The sequence below is a fragment of the Polyodon spathula genome, chromosome 2 (assembly GCF_017654505.1).
Source record: "Polyodon spathula isolate WHYD16114869_AA chromosome 2, ASM1765450v1, whole genome shotgun sequence".
NCBI lineage: Eukaryota > Metazoa > Chordata > Actinopteri > Acipenseriformes > Polyodontidae > Polyodon > Polyodon spathula.
The window spans coordinates 50,228,801-50,255,704 of record NC_054535.1 but is presented as its reverse complement, the minus strand read 5'-3'; the positions used below and the strand labels follow the sequence as shown (position 1 = coordinate 50,255,704).

At 37.7% G+C, this 26,904-nt stretch overlaps 1 protein-coding gene across 1 annotated transcript; it reads right to left on the bottom strand.

Moving 5' to 3' along the window:
- On the bottom strand, window positions 1-25,651 carry fam149a (family with sequence similarity 149 member A). Its single transcript, XM_041224479.1, has 15 exons — window positions 25,218-25,651; window positions 20,470-20,580; window positions 19,660-19,792; window positions 19,423-19,565; window positions 18,429-18,551; window positions 16,930-17,100; window positions 16,411-16,592; window positions 9,408-9,562; window positions 8,241-8,344; window positions 7,705-7,932; window positions 7,363-7,480; window positions 4,492-4,620; window positions 2,879-2,957; window positions 1,187-1,339; window positions 1-724 (listed from the first exon to the last, which is right to left on the bottom strand). Exons 1-15 carry the CDS (start codon window positions 25,316-25,318, stop codon window positions 651-653), a joined length of 2,004 nt encoding a protein of 667 aa, XP_041080413.1. The 5' UTR covers window positions 25,319-25,651; the 3' UTR covers window positions 1-650.
- Between the last annotated feature and the right edge of the window lie 1,253 nt (window positions 25,652-26,904).

Here is a 26,904-nt window from a genome sequence, read left to right as displayed (position 1 = left end):
GGGGTCTAATAACGTGTCTTGTTATGTCTACACTGTATATCTTGTCATGTGTAAAGGTTACATGTTTTCGCTGAGCTTTGCTCTATAAGGGGAAAGCTTGCACACTGCTGTGGGCTGTATTGTTGTGTGCTGGCCCTTGATAAATAAAGTCTGCTGTTTAGCAAGCTGTATCAAACGAGATCTTGCTGAGGTCGTCTGGCTCCTTATTTTCACTCAACATTACATTGGTATGAGAGAAGTGGGATAGAACGAAAGTGTTGAGTATGAAGAGAGGGGACCAAGCGGAGACCTAACCAGAGGCGGCATGCCAACATTGCTCGAGTGGATGCCGGCAAAGGAACGGCGCATCTCCAGAGAGGGGTAGTGGGATCGGGTCAACCCACTGGATGGAGAAGAGGAATAGAGTCGGAGGGAGTGTGGCGCCCCAAGGCAGAACAGCTCATCCAGCCAGCAGGAGACCACAGACGACATGAATGGCCCTCCCTGACCTGAGCTGTGCACCACTGATATAGTGTATATAATACTGTTTAAAAAAGTATAACATGTATATATACACACCAGCTGTCATGTGCTGTTTTTTTTTTATTTTTTATTTGAGTAAATACAATTGGTGTTCTTGTGTACCCTGTCCCTGTTTAGGTGAATACAGTTCATGATGAGACCATCTGAAATTTCTTTTTTCCATATGTTAGATTCCGATTTAAAGCTCTTGGCTGATGAGGACCTTAAGGTAAAAGCAAAAATAAATATAAATACAATATATAGGTTAGCGTTACATACTGTAATGAACAAATATAATAAGGCTAATAACCACAAACAATATGACCACTCCTTAACATCCTTTGAAGAACATATAATGAGACTGAAAAACTGAAGAACCATACATTAAAATGTGATAATAGTGTACCATTGTATCGTTGAAAATGACTACTAAATTAAAAGGGACATACTGCACAAATTGTAAAAAAAACCCAGGAAATACTGTTTCAACTTATAACACAAGCCAAACTTTCTTACTTTTAAAAACAGCAGTGTTATCCATTCTGTTGCAGAAAGTGGTCCCTACTGTTTGACGGTGTACAACATGAAACATTACTTCACATAATCTATCAGTTCAGGCTACACCTCTTAATTGGTTATATACTAATCCTTATTCTTATAACAGTGTTATACATGGAAAGCTTACCCCATAGTGGTTGGCACTTCTCTTCTTCACCCTCAATGAAAATGTGATTTAAAAGCTGCCGTTGTTGATGATGCAGAGGTTCAGAGAAGTTACTGGAACCAGAGCAAGAAATTCCAACGCTGACTCCGGTCACACCAATATCCACATGGTCAGCTAAAAGTTAAAAAAATATAGACACATATAGATCACATTGTAATTATTTACATTTACGTACTGTTACGAGTTCACCCTAGCATTACTTAATTGGACCAATTACGTGCTTATTAAAAGCTTAATTGGTCCAATTAATTAATTTGGTGTACAGTTGGAACAAAAACCAGGCAAGACACCGGCCCTCCAGGACCAAGATTGGAGACGCCTGCCCTGTGAGTAAGAACCCTGACCCCTCATGGTAATTTGTTGTAAATACATTGTTGTGTGCTCCAATACTGTACCCTCTTTCTGTACAGAGGCGAAGAAACTTGGATAAGTGCTTGGGTGTGCCAGAGGATGAGCTTTGATTCAGCAAGGGGAAAATGTAATAGGTCCTCCTATCACAGGGGTGGGCAATTCAGATCCTGGAGGGCCGGTGTCCCTCCTGGTTTTTGTTTCAACTCTTCCCTAAATTACTTAATTGGACCAATTAAGTTCTTATTAGAAGCTTAATTGGTCAGTTGGAATAAACACCAGGAGGGACATCGACCCTCCAGAACTGGAATTGCCCACCCCTGCCCTAGCAGTAGATTCCTTTCCTGTGCAGCTAGTTCTTTAGTGTATAGTTCTCTTTCGGTACTTAGTTGTATTTATTGTTTTAATGTAATGAACTGAGATGCCAATCCATTCTAATAAGCAAAGTTTAATTATACTATGGGAAAATTTGCTTGACTGCAAATAAGTCAAAAAGGACAAAGATGGGCAGTATACCTTGTTGCTATCGGGAGTGTGATGCTGCATTTACATTAACTTTATTCTTGTTACAAGAGAAAATAAGTAAAAAAGATAATCTTAGAATTTACAGATTTATAATTCCACTATCTAGTGGCTCAAATTAGAAATGCACTTTCTGCAGGAGTAGGCAACCCTGGTCCTGGACACAGTTCTGTTTTTTGTTTTACCCAAGCCCCAGTTGATTCAATGATTGGTTTAATTGGTCAGGTATTTAGCAATTGATGATTAAGAGACACCTACAAAACCTACAGGACTGTGGCACTCCAGAACCAGGGTTGCCTACCCCTGTTCTATAGTACATTGGAGTTTATATAAATGTCATGAGGATGGAGGTTGTATGAATGATCACTATTGCTGTGCAACTGTGATCTCCTGAAATATCATATCATTTTACAGGGGCCCACAACTGACCCATACACAGTAAACCCCTCCACATAGCAACATCAACTAGCTTGATATTTTTTAGTTCCTTGAGGTTAAAAATTACATTCCACACCTTTACTGTCAACATATTGCATTGCATGATAATGCTGCAAACATATTTCATTTTGTTCTCCAGTGTAGTTAATTCATTTAAACAAGCAAGCTGTATCATACCTTACATTCTTATGTAAAAACAGGTCAATGAGCCCAAACTTTAGATGAGGATAAGATAAGAAAGTTACAGTTGTGGCATAAGTGTCTTCAACAATATAGGCAATTAAGATAATAAACGTATCTAATGCAATGACGAGACCAGAAGTCTTTCAGTATCAGTGTCTTCACCTGTGCAAGATCCTCTCCCAGTCCGTGTGCGGCAAGCAAAATCCAATGGGGTGAAAGACCTTTTAAATGGCGTGTCTGACTGAAAGAGAAAATAAAGATATATTTTTACATTTCTATTTCAGCTATCTTTCATTTTTGTACATTCATTACACAAACAATAGTTTAAAAAAAAATGTATGTATATGGTGGAAGCTAGGCTAGAACTAGTAACCTTACTCAGGAGTGAAATTCTCAAGAAAAAAGTGCAGGTATTCACATGCGTAGCCAGGTGTAAACATTAAAAAAATCTGACAAATTGAGCACCAGTGAATAAATTATTGTAAATTCTTTGTTTGACGATGTCCTAAAATACTGATGGTGATGTTATTAAAACAAACAAAAAAAAAAAAAAGTGTATATAAAAAGACAACTGTGGTATAAAAAATTATACAAAAAGGTCAAACATTACACAACAGTAGCTGAATTACAGTATAGTCTTTTTTAAACAGATTTGCTAGTCAGCACAGCAAATACTTAAATGAACATTTTACCACTCTGCATTATAAATCAGTATTAAACCTTTTAAAAATGCAACAGGTTTAGGTTATTAAGAGAATGGGAGTACGGTGGTTTACCTACAGTCAACATTTGGTGGAGAAGTGAAATAAAAATTTACCCATAATAGAATACTTTCAGATATACAATCTATATCTATATCGATCTAGAGATACAAATATATTTTTTTAATTGTACATTACTGTTGTTATTTAACAGCTGCTCGTAATTAAAAAATATATATATTTCACACTCGTAAAGAAAAAGTTTCAGCTAGACGTTTAGACTTTTATTGTATAATTAACTACTATTCCCCGGACATGATCGAGGGCTGCATGGCGGAAGAGACCTCAGGAATTGACCATAGAAGATATGTGCTTATAACTTAGATATGAATTAGGAGATTCCCCTTGGCTTGCGGCGAGCCACCCTCGCGGAGGTGAGACTGAACCGTTCTGTCTCCAAGACTGGGAAGCAACCGACACTTCCCTCAAGGGGAACCATTATTTTGATAACGTTATTGACCAATCATAATAATCCATAGCCAGACGAAACTGACCAATTGGTTTAAAAATGATTGGCATCAAAGCTGCCAAATAACTCCTTATGATCTTGCTGCCAAGAACTAAGGTAAATAGGTCATCCACTGCCACTGGCATTAAAATAAATCCTGGTACTGAGTACCAATGAGTACTGGTGGAATTTCACCCCTGACCTTGGGTTCTCAAGAGTACCACTGCACAAAAGGATAAGCTCTTTTTCAAAGCACATATCCCATTTCAAAAAATACAGTTTTTGTATTACAGTTTAAATTAATCAAAATCTACACAATATGCAGTATGTTTTGTCAAAGTATGGTATGCAAGGTAATATCTGGGACAAGTAGCAAACGCTGGACCCATTTCTACAGTTACATTTTGTCTAGTTTTTTCTTTTTCTTGGAGGTTTCAATGTTGCATGCAGTTTTGACCCTACTCTTTTTAATTGAGTTGTTGTTATGACTGGTTACATAGCTTTGTACTAGCATTTACTAGAATCAATAACTTTGTACACACAAAGCTTGAAATAAACATGCCTACCCTGAAAGTGTGTGTTGTATTTGGCCTTGAGAAATGGTCCAAGGCAATGGGCCGTTCCCGGAGAGGCTGTTGGCCTGTGCTTTCAGGAACGGCACTGGACACTCTGCTGTGTGGGTACCTCCCTCTACGCTGGAATAAAAAAATAAGGTCAATGTTAATCAAACAAAGTGTTGTACATTGCCAGATGCTCTTATCAATAAAACTCTCAGTTTTAATAAAATGTAAATAAAGGCTGGACTATTTCAAATGCAGATTTTGATTGCAGGCCAATGTAACTGTATCTTCTAAAATCAACAGCAAACTAGGACATCTGTTTTATTCAAGGTATGAGGAAGAATAGTGAATTAAAGTGCTGCAGGCCTGGGCTTAAATCTGGTCACAAATGAATGGGGACTGGATTGTTATCTCTCATTCCCAAAGAGGCTAGTACCTCTGGCTTGAGGGTAAAATGAAAGCTCACCTTCCCTTTGTTTATGCTGCCTTGCTTTATGGATAAACAGATGAATGATGGCAACAGAGAAATTCGACCTTAGGCCTATGCAGCCATTTCTTATTGGGCATATGCGTTGCTGTGTAACCAAACTCAGAGTGGTTCTGTAGCAGAGCTTCATAATCCACCTGGAATTTGTTATTGAGAGCCTGTTCATAAACAACCCATACTTTACGTTTTGGGAGACTGCACGCCTGTGCCCATTGATTGTACAGTAGATGCCGCTTATTATCAACCCCTTGGTTCCCAGCCAAAAGTTGTTAATAACCGAAGTTGTTTCTAAGCGGAAAGCCACAGTTTGAAGTTAATTTTATAAAGCACATCACTGAAACTGAAATACGTGTTTTAAGTGTTTTATCACTGAGATAGATGTTACAAAATACAAGAATAAACCATTGTAAACTAATATGGTGAATGTGTTTTTTTTTTTTTTAAAGTACAGTAGGCTAATATTGGTAATGTTAAGCTGCTGTCCTTCTCAACAACGTACTGTACTACCAATGTCCTTAGAGAAAAATAAACTGTCGATACTGTACTTATATTTAATAATCAAGCACAATTTTAAAAATAGCTGTCCAATGTTGTCTGCTTTTTATGATTCACCATCTCCAGCTGTAAATCCCTCTTAATTTTCCGAGCAGCTTCATAGCCGTTATCAAAGCCACGATTCTGGCATATCCTGCGAAAAGTGTCCACTGCCTGCACCTGTTCTTTCAGTGAAAGTTCTGGTGCAGTATTATCTTCTATTTCTTCCACCTGTGGGTGCCTGTCAGGTGTCACTGCCTCCAAAAGTTCTGCGTCTGTGAGCTCACCTGCCGTTTCCTCCTGATTGTCAAACTCCACCGTGGCCTCCAACTCCTCAGCTGTGAGATTGTCAGGAATGGCAACATCGGCAAGCGCATCAAAATCAATCTGCACCTCGCTGTCTGTGGCAAACACAAACCCTTCCTTTCTGAAGCAGTTGGAAACAGTCTCGGGGAGAACAGCGGCCCAAGACTCTTTAACTAGGTGAAGTGCATCAAGAAGCATTATCCTTATCACAGCACCCATCGCTCGCAGCTGTGGGTCAGTATCCAGGCAGGCAATAATGTGTGAGTTGAGACGAGAGCGGTAGTGGCCTTTTAAGTTTTTAATGACCCCCATGACCATCAGTTGATTAACAGAGAAACTGCCACACAATATGAGACCATTCATGTTGCATAGTTGAGCTGGGCAGTTGTCACTTAAAAGGCAAATGTGACGGACTTGTAGCATCAGCTCCCTGTTCAGCCACTCTATAAACAGTGAACTTATCATCCAGGGATTTCCAGAATTCCTGTAGATCACAGGAAGGTGCGAGTGATCTTTTGGAAAACAGCGAGGGCTTTTACTTTTTCCGATCATGAAAAGAGGGCGCTTCTCTGTCCCATCCATGTTTGAACAGCACATAAATGTAATGCAGTCCATGGCTTTTTTACCTCCTGTAAACACTCCCCCCGCAAACGAAGTCCGCTGTCTGGAAGGCCCCGGTAGAACAGAGCGGTTTCGTCAGCATTGAAGATTTTGAAATGCCAAACTTTTCCACTATGTGCATTTGCTTAGCTCCGGGTTCACGTAGAGACTCAAAATCCGAACTTTATCGGTTATAGACAGGTCGACACATTTAGAAGCCATTAGGCCTACATATAGGCCTACATATAAACAATCAGTGGATATAAATGTACAGAGCATCCCCGTCTACTAAATACTGTTTAGGCTATCAGCAATTTTAATACTACAAGGGTGAATTCAGTACGTTATCACATTATGACGTATACAGAAAAGCTGAAATGCGTGCCCGTTTTGCATTCCTGCTCATTCTGTAACCATGGCACTTTTGAAAAAGTTGTCATTAAGCGGCATGCCGTTGTTAATATCTAAAATCCATTAGCATTAAAGTCTATGGGACAGGACTGGTTTAAACAAAAATGTTAATAATAACCAAAACTTGTTTATATCAGGATTGCTAATAAGCGACATCTACTGTATTTTTAAAATGTACTTGTGTATGCGTATTATAATTAGGGCTGTATTTTTTCAATGTAAAAAAATGGCTTATTTAATGGCATTTCACAGTCTAAAAATAGGTATTTCAAGATATTTCACGATCAAACAGCATTGTCACAGAACAAAATTGATAATTGCTTCCGTCAACTTAACAAGTAAAAAAATCGACAATATTTCTGAGTTCAGGTAGTGGCAGAGAGAGGGACTGGGGGCATAAATACCTAGTTGTAACAAAAGCTCCCATTGTCCACCACATATTGCCCACAAAAAGGTAAGGCCGGCCCTGACTGTACCAATAATCTATGCTGTCTTTCTTGAAGCCTAGTATCAGGTATTACACATCCATATATACCTACCAGCAGATTATGAGGCACTGAAAGATTATTTTCCAATGTTTCTAAATGAATAGGTGGCAAATGTTTTTTCCTTGTAGTATGTACCGACGTGGAGGATACGCAACCAGTACCAGTGCTCCTGCAATATTGAAGATTATAAAAAAAAAAAGATTAATTATTTATACGGGCAAATCTCTACATATGGATTTTATATTTGCAATTTACTAGCCACAATATTGTAGCAAATTACAACTATAAATAGATGCTATTTTCTTAAAGTGAAACAGCTGTAAAAAACAAATCTCAGTGATCAGTAATAGATGACATTTTTGGTTTGCTCATTGAAAGTGTTCTTGTTCTTACAGTTTTGTTCCTCTGAGAACGTCATCTCTGTAAGCGTTGTGGGTCTTGGACGGTAGTGCCTCTGAGCTGAGCACTGGCAGCTTGCGCTGAGCTACTGGTTTGCAGGAAGCTGTTTGCACCCTTTTGGCTGAGGATAAAACACTGTGGTCCTGTACTCGGCCCAGTCGGTTCCGAGCTGAGGTCAGAACACTGGGACCCATACTTAGGTGCTTCTCATCTTGGTCGCAACTGCATGAAGTTAATACACAATTAATTACCAGCAAATACAATAACACGTTTGTAAAAGAATAGCATTTGAAACTCATTTAGCTATACAATATCGAAAGACAACTTATACAATTATAGTGTGTAAAACTTGTAAACGGTGGGAATCCCTGGTATATACATGTATGTCCATACAAAATGTTTCTTATGCTACATCACAAAACTTCCCTCACTCCTTTTTTTTTTTTTTTTACTTTATCCACTTAGAACCATTACGTATCTTCTCTCAATATTTGTTCTTGTCACTCAGCTTACAGGAAAAATGTACTTACTGTGTCTTCTCGGTTAATCCGGCATGCCTCTGTTGCAGGGGTTTTGCTTGTATAGTCATAACACCTTTCAAACTACTGTGGAACGCACTTGACCTGCGAGAGGCCTGGAGGAAAACATTTTTTTTTCTAATGAGTAAGATGATTATTGTACTATCTGGTTTTGGAATGCAATTTAATTTGATTGTGTTTGCAGTTAATCTGTTTTACTTTATTACATCTTGCTATCTGTAATAAACTTGCTAAGTGTGCATCTAGTTGCCATCATACATCACATTTTTAACTTAATGTAAAGACTCAATTATAATAGCATAGAATAAGTTTAATCGCAGTTTGATAAGCAATATCAAAGTGTACCATACAGATGTACAGAAAGATAGCTATCGCCATATATCCTGTGAATCTGATATTCTCAGTAATGCATGCAAAATAATATTAATACCACGTTTCATGACGATTGGACTAGCAGTTTTCCTGTAATATGGAAACATGTGCTCACCACCAGCTCTACTATATACCAGTGGGGAATAAAAACTTGTTCTGGTTTTGAAAAGTCTCTTTTTCAATGCTTTGTCAAAACATCCAAGACCAGTCTAAGACATTTCCTTAGTTTACCCAAATAACAAAGCATTATTTATATGTAAAGCCTTAGACACTGAATGCCAGTATGGGGTAGCACTGCTGCACAAAGTAGTGCTGCTAGTGTAACAAAAAATGTTTAAAAAGCCATGAAAAGCAATACAAAACTGACTGAAAATCCACAGCTTTCCTTTTAGTTTTGAATATTTAGATACAGGCTGCCTTAGTCATTCTTGACAGAAGTCACTAGAAGTATCATAAAGAGAATAAACTCTTTATTCAAAGTTTGGCATTTCAATTTTCCCTGTGGAATGTATGTTACCTGTAAGGTAATGAATTGTATGTTTACTACATTACTTTTCATTATGCTTTTGTGTACACTCTTCAATAGATTTATAAGTGTAATTCCCACTGAGAAGTTGTCGTGACTTATTCTACAGTATGGTTAAATTGCACATATAATCACATTGTCCTATTAATTTTGAAAGCAGTGTTTTTCTTTAAACAGCTGGATCAGTGAACACATTTTTCTTTCTGCCATTTTAGTAATACCTAAATTGACTTTTTTTTTTTTTTTACAGAAATTCATACCTGTGATGGGATAACATTTGACCAGAAGGATGTACTCCTTGACTCTGAGCCCCTTGAGGGTGGGATACTGAAGGTGTCGACTGTCACGTGGGACACAGGCACAGGTAACAATTTGCCACGTGGAGTTTCTAGGTTAACCATTTGTGTATCCTCTTCTATAACCGCAAACAACAAAAGGGAACAGTTACAGTTAATTCATGTTTTTTGTTATTCACATTGTAGCGGATATTTACTACATAGGTTAGTATATACATTAATTATAGCATCTCAAAAGACAATATTATCTAACTCTCCCCAGTCAATGTAAATACCAGATTAAATAATATATATATATATATATAATATATATATATTATATATATATATATATATATATATATCTTATATATATCTTGGTATCTTCAATATATATATTTAAAAGCTCAGTATGAATATGGCTAATTTAATATTTTAAATAATATTCCCCATTAATTTAATAGGTATCATACCTTAACAGTACTTTTAACATGAAAAAATAAAATCAGATAACAGTTCAAAAGTAAAATTACTTTTGGTTATTTCAATGTTCAAATGTTCTTTGCACCAAGAAATTCAATAAATCGTCACATAGTTACCAAACTTTCATTTAGAAATCGGTTTACAAGAGTCTCGCAACAAAGTTGTTCATTCCTAGTGGTTCCAAAGATTTTGCAAAGTTCAAGGAATGATTTGGTTCCCAATGGTTTAAAAGATGGTTTCCTTTTTTCCCTATGATTTCCTCAAATAAATGAATTCTTGGTGATGGCCTTGTTAGATTGTTGATAGAAATATCAGGATACAAGAATGAAGCTATCTGTGGTTTTAAAACAAGCAGCAGCGTGTTGCAGGATAAGTTACTTTTAGTTGGACACAAGCATGAAGATTTATTTCTGCAGGTCAGATGGAGGCTTGCAGTGGCAGTTACTCAGATGGTAGGCTGTAGCTTTCAAAGGTCTCTCATCCTTATTGCTTGTAGGTGTGCAGAGCCAATGTTAAGAGCCAGCTTTTTGAGAGAATTGAAAAGGGAAGCACACACACATGTCTGTGACACAAAAACAGTCCTTTTTCTATCCTTCAAAAAATAAGCGGCTCTCTCTTGATCATCATCTGTTAAAATATCACTATAAATGTTAATGTCAACAGATATCATTGATCCACAAGTGGGCCAGTCATTGAAGTATCTTCCAAGGATTAATTGTCATAAGCAGACCATTTTTGTTTATTCAAAAACTAAAACTAGTTTGAGCTCCAAGCATGGAGTCTTTGAAGCTAGCATAAGTGTTTTGTGTGTGTGTGTGTGTGTGTGGGGGGGGGGGGTGTCTGAGAACAGATATACATAATTCTCCAGAACAATGGTTACATTTAAATTTGGTAAAATCCTTATAATCAATGCAATATACATTTAAATCTTAATAAATTATATCATTTACCCATCACAACATCGGGGAAGACAATGTGTCGCTTATAGTACAGGTAAGTGACAGATTCTAACAGATTCTGAGCATTTTTCTTACTTTAATACAGGGGTCGGCAAGTGGCGGCCCACGGGCCAATGGCGGCCCATTTGAGGTTTGGTGGCGGCCCCTCTGAGTTTCTTTATCAATGTATTACATTTAAAAAAAACATTAATTAGATCAGCCGCTTAGGCATTTGCGCAGCCAGATTCTGTGTTGTTGCTGCCGGAGTGATTTTCTCACATCGTACGCAGTCTGTCAGTGGTTGTTAGGCAACAGTTCAAAGGCACGCAGCCAACGTCACGTGGAAGTACGTAATCAGTGCTTATGCAGTAACTGTATGTGAAGTGCTGAGCCAGTGGAACGACAGAGGTGAAATTGGCCAAATTAAATAAATTGTTTGTTTTAATTTAAGAGAAATGTTTTTTTTTTTTCCCTTGATGGGAGCAAAATGTACAATTTAATAACCACACGTAATGTTAAATGGGAATAGATTAAACCTGCATTTGTGTGTTATGGCTGCTTTTGGTGGGAATCCACGTACCTTCAAAATACTATTTGCGCACTTATTTTTTATTGGAGTTTTTTTTTTCCTTGAGAAACACAAAAGTAACGGGCAGCTAGTAAATGTAAATGAAACCCATTTAAATAGTTATTTATCTTTGCTGTGGCACAGATAAGCACTGTTTGAATTCTGTGTGGTTTTACATTGTGAATTCTGTGTGGTTTTACATTGTGAATTCTGTGTGGTTTTACACTGTGAATTCTGCATGGTTTTACACTGTGAATTCTGCATGGTTTTACATTGTGAATTCTGAGTGGTTTTACATTGTGAATTCTGAGTGGTTTTACATTGTGAATTCTGTGTGGTTTTACATTGTGAATTCTGAGTGGTTTTACATTGTGAATTCTGTGTGGTTTTACATTGTGAATTCTGTGTGGTTTTACATTGTGAATTCTGCGTGGTTTTTCATTGTGAATTCTGCGTGGTTTTACATTGTGAATTCTGTGTGGTTTAAGATTGTTGACTAAAAAGACGATAGCAGCGGTATAGCGGTAATATCTTTGTTTAAAGATTTCCATTTTTTTAAATAAATAAATACAGTATAATTGTATTCTATGCTTTGCCCAGTGTGTTTCTGTAAATACGTTGGTATTGTGTAGGTATTTCAACCTGACAATTGAGTTAAAAACTGTTCAATTTTGTTGGTGGCGGCCCACAAGTCGTTTTGTGAGCTGCCATAGCGGCCCCTGGTTATGTTAAGGTTGTCCTGTGTTCTCATTCCAACTGATGACTTGTATTCTATTCAGAATAGACTATTCTGAATATACTATTCAACTTTTAATAAAACAGTTTTTATTATTCAGACCACCCAGGATACAGTAAAAAAAAAAATGTGCTGGGGCTTATAAATAGACTATTGAATATACTATTCAACTTTTAATAACACCAGTTTTTTTAATTATTCAGACCACCCAGGATACAGTAAAAAAAAAAAAAAAGTATTTGGATCAATTTAGTGGTGACTTACCTCAACAATATAAGCCAGGGGTCCCCAATTAAGGCCAGTTTCAAAGAATGACATGAAGCAGCAAGCCAGACAAAAAATTACAACCTTGGTTCTTTTGCTCTTTACAAAAAAACAAAACTCACTGATTAATGAGCAAAGAGGCAGCGCTGGATAGATGCTAGCCTTTTGAAGTTGGGCTGGTAAGATGTTGTGGCATTGCGGAGGCATTGATGCAGGTGCTTGTCTGTTATCCGACTTCTCTGTTGGTTTTCGATTAGATTCATCGTGGAGAAGCCAGACTCACAAATATAGGTGGATGCAAACATTGTCAGCAAGAACATCACAAAAGCTTTGGCAAATTTGAATTTAGATGCAGGAATGACACTGATCCAGAATTTCCACGGGGTTATATCTTTGTGTTGGCCTTTGAGCACGTCCGAGTTTAAAAGTTTCACCACCTCAACTTGGAGAGATCCCTCATCCAATGAAGGAAGCAGCTTCTTTGCTTTGGCAGTCCACTGTCCGTTTGCAGATACAGAAAATGTTTGATGGAGAAATAAAAGGAGCTCAGTGGAGAATGTGAAGTTTTCAAAACATGCAGAGAAGTTTAACCAACCGTATCATGAATGTACACATGTATGCATCTATGGTTGAATTACTCTTCTCACAGTGCTGGCCAAGACAAGGGAAGTGGAGCATCCTTCCACTCAAGTCTGTTTTAAAAGGAGTCAGTTTGCTATGGAAGGCTGTTATAGCCTCGTAAAGGTTAGCAACAGTGTGGTTTCGGCCTTGCGGTTTAGATGGGACGTGATGTTGCACAGAAAATACAGTTCTTGTCCTGCAGTGCACACACTCTCTCCAGTACTTTACCCTTACTAAGCCAACGTACATCGTTGTGCAGTAGCAGGCCTTTGTGTGCTGCTGACATATCTTCCAAAGGGTCCTAAAGAGTCGATGCTGAAGACTAGAGCTCTCATGAATTAAATTAACAAGTCGCATAACTGTATTCATGGTTTCCTGCAGTGCTCCACAAAGTTTTGCTTAGAGCACGGATTGGTGAATTATACAATGGATTGACATGATTGAGAGCCAAGCATAGACGGAGCCCCGTCGGTGATGACTGATTTAATTTTGCGAAGATCCAAATTGTTTTAAAAAAACTTGGTTAGTTCTTCAAAAACGACTTCACCAGTAGTGTGCCCATGCAAAGGAATCAGACATAACAGCTCCTCTCGAAAAGACCTGCCATCAAAAAGCACACAAAAACGGAAAGCTGGGCAACGTCGGTTTTGTCACAGGATTCATCACTTGCAAGTGACATGAAATCGGCCTTCTTCAGATCAGAAAGTAGAGGAAAAACTGTCATCCCCAAGCACCCTGACCCTTCTAACAGTTGTTATTAGACAATATAATTTGTTTAACCAGCTCTATGGTAGATTTTTTAGTTTTTTCGTCATGATTTAGCACTTCTTCCAGCATATTTATAGCACACAATTTTAAAAGCTCAGTTTCAGTGAAAGGCTTTTTGCAAGACGCCATGCAACACGAAGGGATACTGCTGTTGCGTTTTCCTGGAAGGAAAGGGGTTTAACAAAGTACTGCTGAGAATTATTTTTCACAGGCCTCAGAGGGGCCACAGGTAGAAGCTGAAGAAGGGCATATTCAGAACTGAGTGAAAAAGGAGCTTTATCACAGAAAGGGTGGTGAACTATTGGAACAGGCTGCCGGACAGAGTTGTTGAAGCAGAGACTATCGGATCCTTCAAGAACAGACTGGATGCTGTCATGAACAATACTGTATAACCCTCTCTGTGACCATAATAAGACCCTTAGCTAGCTGCCTGGAGGAAGAGCAGTCCGTTTACCACGGATTCCCAGAGGTTTAATTTCCCCTAATAACAAAATGGTTCAGGGTTTTTTAGCTTTTTTACGGGACTACGCTTGCACTAAGTGAGCTAGCACAGGTGGACCAAATTGCCTTTTCTCATTCTAGAATTTCTTATGCTCTTATGTTTAAAACAAAAGACACTTCAACATCGGACAACAGCAAAGTTGTGTGCGAGAAGTATGGAGCACATTTCTCTGAAATGACATTACCCAGCACCTTCAAAGCAAGAAACACGAGTGCTCAACGACGAGTATTTCTGGATTTTTGGACACAAAAGCTGGAAAAGTTTTTTTTTTTTTTTCCCAGTAAGGGAGTGTTTGCTTATCCCTCAGTGTGGCAATGTCACAGATTTCGGTCGAGTGACTGTACACAATTAAGAAACTGTACCTTGTTTTCATCTGCTTGCACAAAATCTGAGGCAAACATTTGCAATGTCTTAGCCACTTTACCCATTGAAGAAGTGCAGCTTGAGTTGGACAAGTGTTCCTTTATTACGCTTAGTGTTGATGCGTCGAACAAAAAGAAGCAAAAACTATTTTTTGTTCTTGTACGGTATTTTCTCCCACTTATTGGAGTTTGCACAAAAATTATTGAGTTTTGGTCTCTACCCAGAATAATAAAAAAAAAACACAGTGTGCATTCATCCAGCAAGTGATAGAGAAGTACTCTCTTAGTGACAAGATTGCTGGGATTTCTGCAGACAACACCGACACTAACTTTGCCGGTGCCCGACACTGCTAAAGAAGCCCTTTGATGATCCAGCCACTCAACTGTGGCTTGTCTTTCCCAGCAAACAAACTGTCACGTTCCAAAAGATAACAGAGGCGATCGAGAAAAATGATTTATTGGTGACAGAAGTTGCGCTGCAAATATGTTCCCTGCACATTAACTTATCGGAGAAGCTTGGAGAAAGATTTGTCACAACAGAAGTGAAGAACCTATTGCACGCTCTTGTTGAATACGGGCCAGTGAAAGAAAAGGAGTTTTACAATGTAGTCAACAATTTTTCCTACTTGCAGCACTGGAGACATGCCTTTGAGTGCACTGAAAAGATTGAGCAGGCTCTGCTCAGGAATATGCCACAGTGGTCCAGTGCAAAGTCAATTGTCTCCAGTTGTCTTTCAGACTGGAACCATCAGAGAACGCCCGTCACCAAAAGGTGGCAGAAGACTTTGAGAGATGGATCGTAATGCAGTGCAATACGCAGACCTAACCAAGGCTGTGGAATTTGTGCTGTGTCTGCCTGGTAGTACAGCACCTGTTGAACGTGTCTTTTCAATTCAGAATGACGTGTGGTTTCCTGAAAAATCACGTTTCAATGTCTCCACCCTGAAGGCTGTCTTGTCTGAAGGCTGGACTGTACAGCAAATGACAAATTGCTGAAAAGCAAGCAAACCCTCACAAAAATAGTATCGTCAAAGAACTACAACTGGTATCAAGCAGCATCACACAATGAATGAAAGCAGCAAGACAAGGAACAACGCCAGTAAAATTGTAAGGAAAATATATGAAACTATAAAATATCTGAACATATATATAAAATATAAGAAACTGCCTTATTTGTTTTTTCCTTCTGCAAGTGAACTCTGCTGAGCACCGACCATCTCTTACCCGGTTTCCTTTTTTCAGTTTATGGAAATACGGTCACCAACAAAGATTGCATAAATTACTGGCGCTTTATTGTGAGCCATTGTGAAAAACAGATGGCGTGCTGCAGATTTTCACAGCCAAGTTCCCTAAAGGAATTAGAGACCGTCCTGGCTGCCCATGTTGGCCTTATACTCCATGGACAGTGTATTTGACGAGTGTATAAATACTTCTATTGCATTTTCATGAGGTAGCTTTTTTGAATGTTTTCATTTATAGTTAAGGACTTTATATAAACTTACATTTTTTAACTAAAATTATATGTATGATACCATGCTTTAATTTCCTTAATATAAAAGTAAATACTAAAGTAGATTTTAAAAAAAGTGATTTATTTATTTTCCTTGGTACTGTATTTGTGGACTTGGAAGGATTACTATTTTTGCATTATCTAGCGATATCAAAGAATCCAAGTAACATGTTTTCTTATTACCAAAAGCATCTTTAAATCCAAAGAAAGACTACACATTTTATTTATAAAAGTACCTGTGAGTTCATTCTCCCAGTGCTTCCTTATGAGCTCTCCTATAATTTCCACCACATCTCTCCAGACATCATCAAACACTTCAGCAGTGACGGCATCTTTGATACAAGCATTAGGCGAAACAGGAGGAACACCCCGGTTACATTTCTTTGGAATTTTTCTAAATTCCAAGCCCTCATCATCACTAATAAGTACAAAAAAAAAAAAGAAATACAGACAGACAGACAGACAGGTAGGTTGATGGTCACCACTACAGTTTCATTCGGTATGAGTTGAAAAGTTTCTTCACTCAAGCTGTAGCCTTCTGCATTAAGTGCTTCTATCTACTCTAGTGTTCATGCTGCATTATATTACAGTGTATAGTATATTTGGGTTGTCTATTAATACACAATACCAAAAAAAGGATTATTCAAATCCCTTTATTTACTTAAATTATCACAATGGGTTGTCTATTTCGGTATTACATTTAAACTGATAAAATGATAGATAGACAGGCAGACTGTAATTTAGTTGTAACTTACATTTCTTTAGTATCAAAAGCAAAGTACTCCTCTATTTTCCCATCCACTTCATAAATCTCTTCCTCTAGGAAGGAGTAGAGGGAAGGGTCTGAACATGAAGTCTCACTGGAGCCCAATGCACTGTGCACTGGGGAGAGTGTTGCAACCAGCTTCTGACCCCAAAGGCACAGCCTGTAAAATGAAGCGGAACGTCTCCTTGCAAACACATTACAAAGAAAACTGACATCAGAAGTACTAAAATCATTTAGGAAAAATACCCACATTTGGTACAGAACAATGTGACCTGCTGCTAAAATCTACTACATCAACTCCAATGGAGTACACATGCTAGATGCTGTATACTGTACGTTCCAGAACACTTATGCATCTCTGCAAATACTGACCATGTGCTGGTTCAATACATTCTTGCTACCCCTATTCTACAACATATTTCTCAAATGGAGCAGTAGGTATGCCAAGCCAAGAAATTCTCCTCATAGCAATGTTGACAATCTGTTCAACAGTATTTAGTCGAACTCAGAAAATCTGTTCACTGTTTACATAAGTGCAAATACCCCATCAGCCATAGACTCATATGTAGTTATAGCTATTGCATGATACGGGTTTTGGTCCTTGTTCTAGGGTCCTGTTTTTTTTTTAAATAAAAAAGAAGCGCTGCTTTTGCATTAGCCATTCAGCTTAGAGAGGCTGCTGTTGCTATGCTGTCAATGGTCTCTCTTTACAACATTTGTTTTTCCAATACAGTATATGGTAAAGAAAACTTGATTTACAATCTATTAACTCCAAACCGTCATCAGCTCATCATTTTTTGTTATAACTGAAAAAAGCTGCCAATAAAGTTACCTAACCAGAAAGATTATTTTTCAACAATCCAAACCATAGCATACAGCTATATATTATCCATCCATAAACATCAAGCACATAAGGTGTGAATGAGTGGAGTTTATGTATGTATGTATTAAGACATTTATTTGTATACTTTGCTGCTTAACTGCTAGATAAATAATATGTTCTCCAATGTGGGTTGGCATTTTTAAGTAATTAGCAAATGCTATCTAAATTTTGACAGTGATGTGTGAGCTCCTTCTATTCGCCAGCCACACTCCAATACCTTCCTCTTCCATCTGTCCAGTTTTGAACCTCTGCCCTTGTCATAGGTATGAGTACAGTCAAAGGTGCACGGGTGACATTTATATCTATACAACAGTGTAAATAATTAATTATCAAGATCTCAAGATGATTTACCTTTAACGGCATGACTCTGAATTTCTAGCTGCATTGTCTTCTCACAGTAATTTCCCTTTCCTATCTGACAAAGTGATGTGATGTACAGATAAAAGCTAATATTGCTGTTCTCTTTGAACCATTTCAGGTCTGCATCCTACACAACAACAGAGTCAAGGTATTTTCTGAATAGTATGTGCTTACAGAGCAAACATCTTTTTTAAGTGGCCCACAATATTTTTTCAATGTAATAGCATAAAATGTATAGAGTTTACTCTTTCATGTCACTTGTGCTGTCCAGGAAGCTTGTTGATGGCATTGTTTTAGAACTGGATGTTCTCTTCTGAACATGCTGAAATCCTTCATCTCTGGGCAATAATAACTGGCTTCCCAAAATCCTACAGAGATCCAAATGAACAGACATTAGTATACTATTGCTACTGGCATAGGAATCAACAATGATACATTTCTTACCTAGCAAACTGTTTAACGTTTTGATAGAAATATCCATCTGATGGTGGCTTTGACAATGTAGATTACGTCATCTAAGGCTGTATCATGAGGACGGTGTTATGGCTACAGTAGCCACTAAGTAGCCACTAAGCCAACCAAAGACAGAGCAGAGATGATGGATGATCAAACTTTTTTTTTCTCTACCAAACTAACTATTCAAAAGCACAGACATCAAAAAAGAGCATTCAAAATGTTAATTTGAATGCAAGGAACTTTTTTTTTTTCAAATAACATATTTAAAAAACAAATCTTCTGAAAGGATTCACATTTCAACAAAAAAAAAGGTATGTATTTAATTTTTAATTTTTTAATAAAGGATCCAGAGGCAAGATAATGCAGGGTGGACAATAGTTTGACCACTGCAGGGGTAGCATGGCCTCTCTGGGTGAAAGGCTCCAGGTCATCTTTTAAATGAGGCAGCAGCTCAAGAATTATGTGGTTGCTGAGCCTGTACCTGTGCTTAATTTGGTCTTCATTTAAATCTAAGAGGGTAATGCGGGTATGAAATACCCTTTCTCTTCTCATCCTACAAATCCTACAAATCACTCGTTCTAGCTGAAGACGATGTCTCCTTGTTGCAATCACAGCAGCCACGGTTAGAGGGCAGTGTTTTGCATACTGCCTTTTAAAGGTTTGCTTATTGCGACTGTTTAAAACGTGCTTTCAAAAGTTCTCACCAAACTGATGCAATTGTCGGCAGCTTTAGTACATCTCATTATAATATCTGAGAACCCATATTGTTCATGAATATCTCACCTGAGATGGGGTGAATGCTTGGTCCACTCTTTACATTCCGTCTGTAGGCTTTGTGTTCTGGAACTCACCTTGCCTTCAAATAACATCTCGGCAACATCCCATAACAGCTGGTGGACTTTTTGGGTGTTAATCCTATCAAACTCCTGAAATCAAGGTGGGGGGGATGGAATCATAGAATTGAAATGAAAATCGAAATCTGCAAGAATCTGCTCATTTACTTGTCGCACAGTTACTTACATCATCTCTCCAAGAGTAAACAGAGCTTCTTTCAGTAGACAGACCAGTTGCATAACTCTGGATTCCGGACCAGGAGTTATTAAGACCTATTTGTGTAGTCTGACCACTTGATGACACAGATGTTAAGCAGTCACTGAGGGGACAAGTACAAAAATAATCCAATTACATGATGAATCAGTATTTTACATTGTATTTGAAAATGATAAATGATTACCCTGTATTTCTCAGTGTTAGTGGCACTATTAATACAATTGATGCTTTTTTAATTTACTAGTTAGAGTCCCATGGGATGGAGTTGCTTTCACATATCACCTAACCATCTTTTGTGTTCTAATTTAGTGTATATGAAGGCAAACCAAAGCACTCAGACTTATTTAACTCTCCATCCTCATGTATTACTGCACACTTCTGTCTTATCATAAGGCCCTGTAGACAACATTACTGTTTTGTTTTCAGAGAATTTTCATTTGCAGAAAAGGAGTGTAGCAGTACGATCTTCATAAGGCAAAATTACATTTTGAGTGCCAGGGATTTAAATACGTTTGGGAGCAATCGCCCAGTTGATTTTTGACCCCGGACACTGATCTTTATTGTGCTTTAGAAAATCTGTTTTTCTTTCGCAAATGCCATAATTCTGAGCACTTCTGTCTAAGTAATAAGCAGTAGCCAAACAGTATGTGGTAAACTAACTGGGAAAGAGATACCTAATAAGTGAATGTTTGGCAAGGCAAGGCAAGGCAAGGGGTGTTCTAAAATGCTTTATACATTAAACTGCTCTAAAGAAAAGTAGAAATTAAAAAAATGAAATACCTATGGTAACTTTCAATAGCTCCCAGAACATGTTTTGTAAAGAGTGTAGGGAGAGAACCGACTGTCTTCCCATGAAAATGATGGTTTGGGATTCCTTTGTACAGTCCTTTTCTGAAAGAAATAAGAGCAGCGTTAAAATAATGTATGCTTGGAACACATTTTTAATTTCAAAGATTTATCTAAAGCATTACTAAATTAGCTAAATTTTGTTTAAGTGCATTTGTTTGCAATGTGTATAATAAAATGTTAGGAAACTATGTTCTATAAATTTGATGAAATGATGAGCAATTTTATAAATGAAAATAAGAAACAGCAAGTTCAGTTTGATTTTAGTTCTTTTTTTTTCCAGTCAAGGTTTATATAATAATAATAATAATAATAATAATAATAATAATAATAATAATAATAATAATAATAACAGTATGCAAACAAATTAAAATAGGCGTGCTTATCAGGGTTGAAATTAAAACGGTCACCTAATTTGCATGTGAAAATCCCAATTTTTAATTATCCATACATTGGAAATGAAATGAGTACAGAAATTAACATAATAAAGGTTGAGTTAGTATTGCATGCAAATTGAAATGTCTTGAGGCAATGTGGATGTTGTCTTTCTGGTAATTATTAACCATGATATTGCTGTGTGAAAGTCATTTCATTAACTGTTTTAAGCACTACAGTATATATCATGCACCATTCTTGTTTAAAAAAAAAAACACACACACGAACAACCAATTAAAGTACATTTTTAAACTGGGACTTTCGATCTTGACATTATTAATAGCAGGTGCATGACGTTTTATATAATAAAGTTGTAGTGAAAGTCTACTCAAAAACATTTAGAAAAAAAAAAAATAAAAAAAAAAAAACATTTACCTTAAATTGAATTTCTGTGCAGTAAAACCAGAGCAGCACTGCTGTTTCAGTGAATTATTTATTAAAATCAGGCATATGAAATTAATCAACTGTGTTTTTTTTTTTTTTTTTTTTGTAATTTAAAAGTTTAGAAAAAAACTGGTCCTAGGTTTTCTTTTATAATTATATTGTGCATATCATTTGATATGGACAGTCCTTTGCTTATTTAAATAATTGCAATACATACTTATTAGGTGTTCTGTGACAATGAATGGTCTGTAAAGCTAGCAACAGAACTGCTGATAAGGATCAAGGTCAAGTTGTAACGGAGTAAAGTAAGTTACAATGCAGAGGGGACGATTCTAGAAGATATTGACTTCTCTAAATCTTTCAAAACCAAGAGACCATTTTAGGCAAATAGGAAAAACAGATCTATTAAACACCATGAATCCATTTCAAGAATAAAACTTGTGCCCCACTTTGCTGCTTCCCGCATTAATATTAATATTGCAATGATTGCTTTGTGCCAATACCCTGGCTGCAATACAACGTAGGTGTGGTATAAATTTGATAAAATCCTTGCAGATAAAAAATGAATATGCCAACTGCTGCTTTGCCATCATTAAATCAGCTGCCAGTTGAGGGGGTGTAAAAAAGTCTGTATCTGTGATTGACTAACAATGTCGGTGCTACTGCATATATTCTGATAGCCTCAAGCCCTAGTTTTGCATCTTCAACCCAGTATCCATCTGGAAAAAATCTACTTCCCTGTAATGGCAGAGGTAAAAAACATACTACAAAACTGTAACTACAATGCCTATAGAAAGACGACACCCCCTTTCAAAATTTTCATCTTTTGTTCCCTTACAGCCTGGAATTAAAATGCATCTTTTTTTTTTTCATTTATCTACACATCCTACCCCAAAACTTCTCTCAAAACTTCTTTATAAATTTCTTTCAGTTTTCTTTTACTTAATTTTGTTTTATTTTTTGACTTTATCTTGAACCTATTCACACCAACCCCCCCCCCCCCCCCCCCCCCCCCCCCCCCCCCCCCCCCCCCCCCCCCCCCCCCCCCCCCCCCCCCCCCCCCCCCCTTTTGTAATAGCAATCCTAAATTAGCTCAGGTGTAACCAATCGCCTTCAAAATCACACACCAAGTTAAGTGGCCTCCACCTGTGTTAAATTGTAGTGATTTACATGATTTCAGGATAAATTCAGCAGTTCCTGTAGGTTCCCTCTGCTGGGTAGTGCATTTCAAAGCAAAGACTCAACCATGTGCACCAAGGCGCTTTCAGAAGAACTCTGGGACAAAGTTGTTGAAAGGCACAGATCAGGGGATGGGTATAAAAAAATATCAAAGGCCTTGAATATCCCTTGGAGCATGGTCAAGATGATTATTAAGAAGTGGAAGGTGTATGGCACCACCGAGACCCTGCCTAGATCAGGCCGTCCTTCCAAACTGGATGACCGAGCAAGAAGGAGACTGATCAGAGAGGCTACCAAGAGGCCAATGGCAACTTTGCAAGAGCTACAGGCTTTTATGGCCAACACTGGTCAAAGTGTGGATGTGACAACAATATCCCAAGCACTCCACAAATCTGGCTTGTATGGTAGGGTGGCAAGAAGGAAGCCATTACTCAAGAAAGCCCACCTTGAATCCCGTTTGAAGTATGCAAAAAAAACACTCTGGAGATTCTGTAGCCATGTGGCAAAAAGTTTTGTGTTCTGACAAAACTAAAATGAAACTTTCTGGCCTAAATGCATAGCGTTATGTTTGGTGCAAACCCAACACAGTGCATCACCCAAAGAACATCAATACTACTGTGAAGCATGGTGGTGGCAGCATCATGTTGGGGATGTTTCTCATCAGCAGGGACTGGGGCACAGAATAGAAGAGAAAATTAATGGAGCAAAGTACAGAGAAGTCCTTGAGCAAAACCTGCTGCCCTCTGCAAGAAAGCTGAAACTGAGACGGAAGTTCACGTTTCAGCATGACAACAACCCAAAGCACACAGCCAAAGCTACACTGGAGTGGCTAAGGAACAAAAAGGTAAATGTCCTTGAGTAGCCCAGTCAGAGCCCCAACCTAAATCCAATCGAAAATTTCTGGCATGACTTGAAGATTGCTGTCCATCAACACTCCCCAAGGAACTTGACTGAACTTGAACAGTTTTGTAAAGAAGAATGGTCAAATATTGCCAAATATAGATGTGCAAAGTTGGTAGAGACCTATCCCAATAGACATACAGCTGTAATTGCTGCCAAAGGTACTTCCACCAAGTATTAACTCAGGGGGGTGGAGACAATTATGATCATTCAGTTTTGTATTTTTAATATATAATGTTTTTCTCAATAAAAACTTTTTTCCCCTTAATAGTGTGAAGAATGGTGTGTAGATATGTGGAAAAAATCCTTATTTAAATGCATTAAACTCTGAGGCAGTGCCAAAACAAAATGTGAAAAGTTAAAGGAGGTGTAGACTTTCTATAGGCACTGTATAATAGAAAATTCAATATTTATTGCAACCTTTGCAACAGTAATTGCTGTGTGTGTGTGCGTGGTAACTTAATATGAGTTCTTATTATGTATTCTGGCTTTATTTTGAAAGTAGTTGTTATAAGTAACTTCAGCCCTGGGTTGTTTACTTTGGCAGGGGGCCTACAGAGCGAAGCCAGGAACGTTGTGCTCCTATCGGTTAGGTAAGAACATGGCCTGGACACTTAAGCGACCTCTACTGGTCAGACACCCAACAAGTCGAGGTAGAGACTAGCCTTTCTGGGCTTCAACTGTAACTTAGCAACATTGCTTAGGTTGGAGGGTGAACAGAGTGGTGAGGCAATATCTTTAAATTCACAATTTGGGCCACATTGTGAGAGGAGGAAGTGACCTTTGTACAATTGAATGGTTTAAACAACCATATTTATCAGCCATGTAACATTTCCCAGCAGAGTTTACATGCAGCTGATAAAAACAGAGTTTAACTAGAAGGCTAATCGATTAGACCATTAGCTGCCTAAACATACAAACTGCTATTCAAGTTGAGTGCCAGCTTTTACACGTCAGATTAAAACGTTCTTTAATCCATCTGCCACTTACAGCATTAAAAATTCAAGCGGTACAAGGCAGGGGCACAATTATATGGAAATGATGAATAATGTAAATGACATCTGCTCCTGTTTGAATATTATGTTAACTAAGCTGAGGTGTTTGCTTAACAAAACACACGTGTAAAAAAATCACATAACAAACAACAATAAAAATATATCTAGTTTTGAGATATGAACATTTATTTGTTGGCCACAATAGTTAGATTTGTAATAAAAAAAAGAAACTGTCATAACGGAAAATAGATTTGATTACAAACAGCTACTGTAGCATAGACAGCTTTTAAAGCACCACAAAATCAGTCTTTAGGGATGTAGATGAAGCACAAGCAGGCAATATTCCTGTCTAATTTTATGATGTTACTGAAGTGAGCTGAAGTTTTCATTCCATATGTATCCCCCTGACATTTTTGCCACTTTCCCTGCTATCTGTATATGAAATGTCAACTACATCCCTGAGCCTGAGTGGAAGGAAAGCTATGGCATTAAGTCACAACCAATCTGTTAAATTTACAATGAGTTTATTTAATTACATGATAAAAGGAAGAAATGTAAAGATGACATACTAATAACAAAACAAGACCATCAGATATTGATGTAGAGAACAATATTTAAATGCAAAATAAAATCATAAAGAAGTGGGTAAAGAAAGACAGCGGGGAACAACCTTTTATATGAAACTTCAAAGCAGAAGAACACCTTTTTTACCAGTGTACACAAATTAGATCATTAACTCTCAGCTGATAATGCTGACAGGTTTTATGTCCTTGAATAAATGTCACTTACCCAACGATGATGAGGTCCAGGTCGCTGTTCACATCACCAGTTTTACAGCAGTCGCAGGATAAACCAGGAGAACACACCAGAATGGCAGTAGCAACATGCATTAGGGCAGTAGGTACTCAAATGTAATACAGTTTGCCTATAATAGACACTGGTCTCCCGTTAATAACCACTGCCCTACACTAGGGTACAGTACGTATTTGTTATCGTCTGTTTCCAACACTGCCATTCTAAAGTTGCTGAAATGTGGCCCTTTCTTTTCAGTTTTTAAAAGCACACCAGGATAAGATTCTCAATGTGATATATAGAGGCAATTTATTTTTCTCTGGATTCTCATACTGCTATAAAATTCCTAAAGACTGCTACAAGAACCAAGCACTTCTCTTTGTCTTAGCAAAGCATCTGCAGCGAGGAACCAGCCCACTCTGACTCACACAGCTGGTACTCAGACTACGCCACAGTAAACGAGCTAGGCTTTTATTACCCTCCCACACGCCTTCAAGCTCAACAGCAGGTCCACAACAGCAGCAGAGAAAGAGAAAATAACTCAGAATTGTTCATCTGTGAAAATAAAATGTGGAACATAAGCTGTTGGAAAGCTCCTGTGCTCAGGCACAGAGGTATTAGAGCTGGCATGGAAAATGCACGAGGGACATGAACAACTAAACTTCAATAACTTTGTAAGCTGCTGGGGTTTTATGTTTCCTGTTAGAAGTAAAATCAGGTTTTTATTTATTTTTATTATTTTATTTTTTTTTTTTTTTTTTTTTTAAATAACCCAATACTTTACTGAATTAGGAGATTATGTTATTCCATTGCAAAACAACCAAACATAGACTTTTTGAGGGTTTACTCAGAACAAATTGTACTGAGTGTTCCCTGAACAGTCACAGAAACAGACTTACTGTTATATTTACAGTCTACCATACATAAAACAGAAAATACAGTCAAACACTGGTCTGTCACATGGAGGGCTTTGTGGTTATGCCAGACCAGGAAATTAATGGACACAGTACTACAGGGTATGAAGCGCTGGTGCGCATGTTTAATAATAAATAAAAGGTTTAAACAGAAAACACAATAACACTTTTCTTTTCAAAAGTAAACGGCACGGTGGTCAAAACAGACAAACAAAACAGACACGGAACAAATAAGTATCGTGCTGATGTAAAACCAACGCAGGTAGCAACTGTTTTCTATATTATTCTTTTTACCTCACGACTCACGTCTCTTGTTCCGCCTCTGAACACACTCATCCTGTTCATTCAAAGCTGCAGATTTTTATACATGTGACCGTCTCCAGTTAGTAATAGATGAATCCATCTGGAGACAGTCACATTCTGCACTAGTTTAGCATGGATGGAGAATTTTAACTCCATCCATGCTGTAAAATAATTAACAATAAAACAACGTTCAAACAAAAGACAGTACCTTTAAATAATAATACAACAAAAACAAATACAAAACAACACAACACAGGGGCAGGTGATACCCCATCACGTAGTCTATTAAGGATTCACATAAAGTTCATTTTACAGAAGCACAGACATGTAACTACATGGTGTTTGAACGTTGTATGACGTCAGGCTTAGTTGTTCACAGGGTGGGGGGGTCTGCAGGGAACTGAAATCATGTTTTCATCCTAACTACCACAGCAGAACATGAAAAGAGACTGTTGTGCTGACGCCCA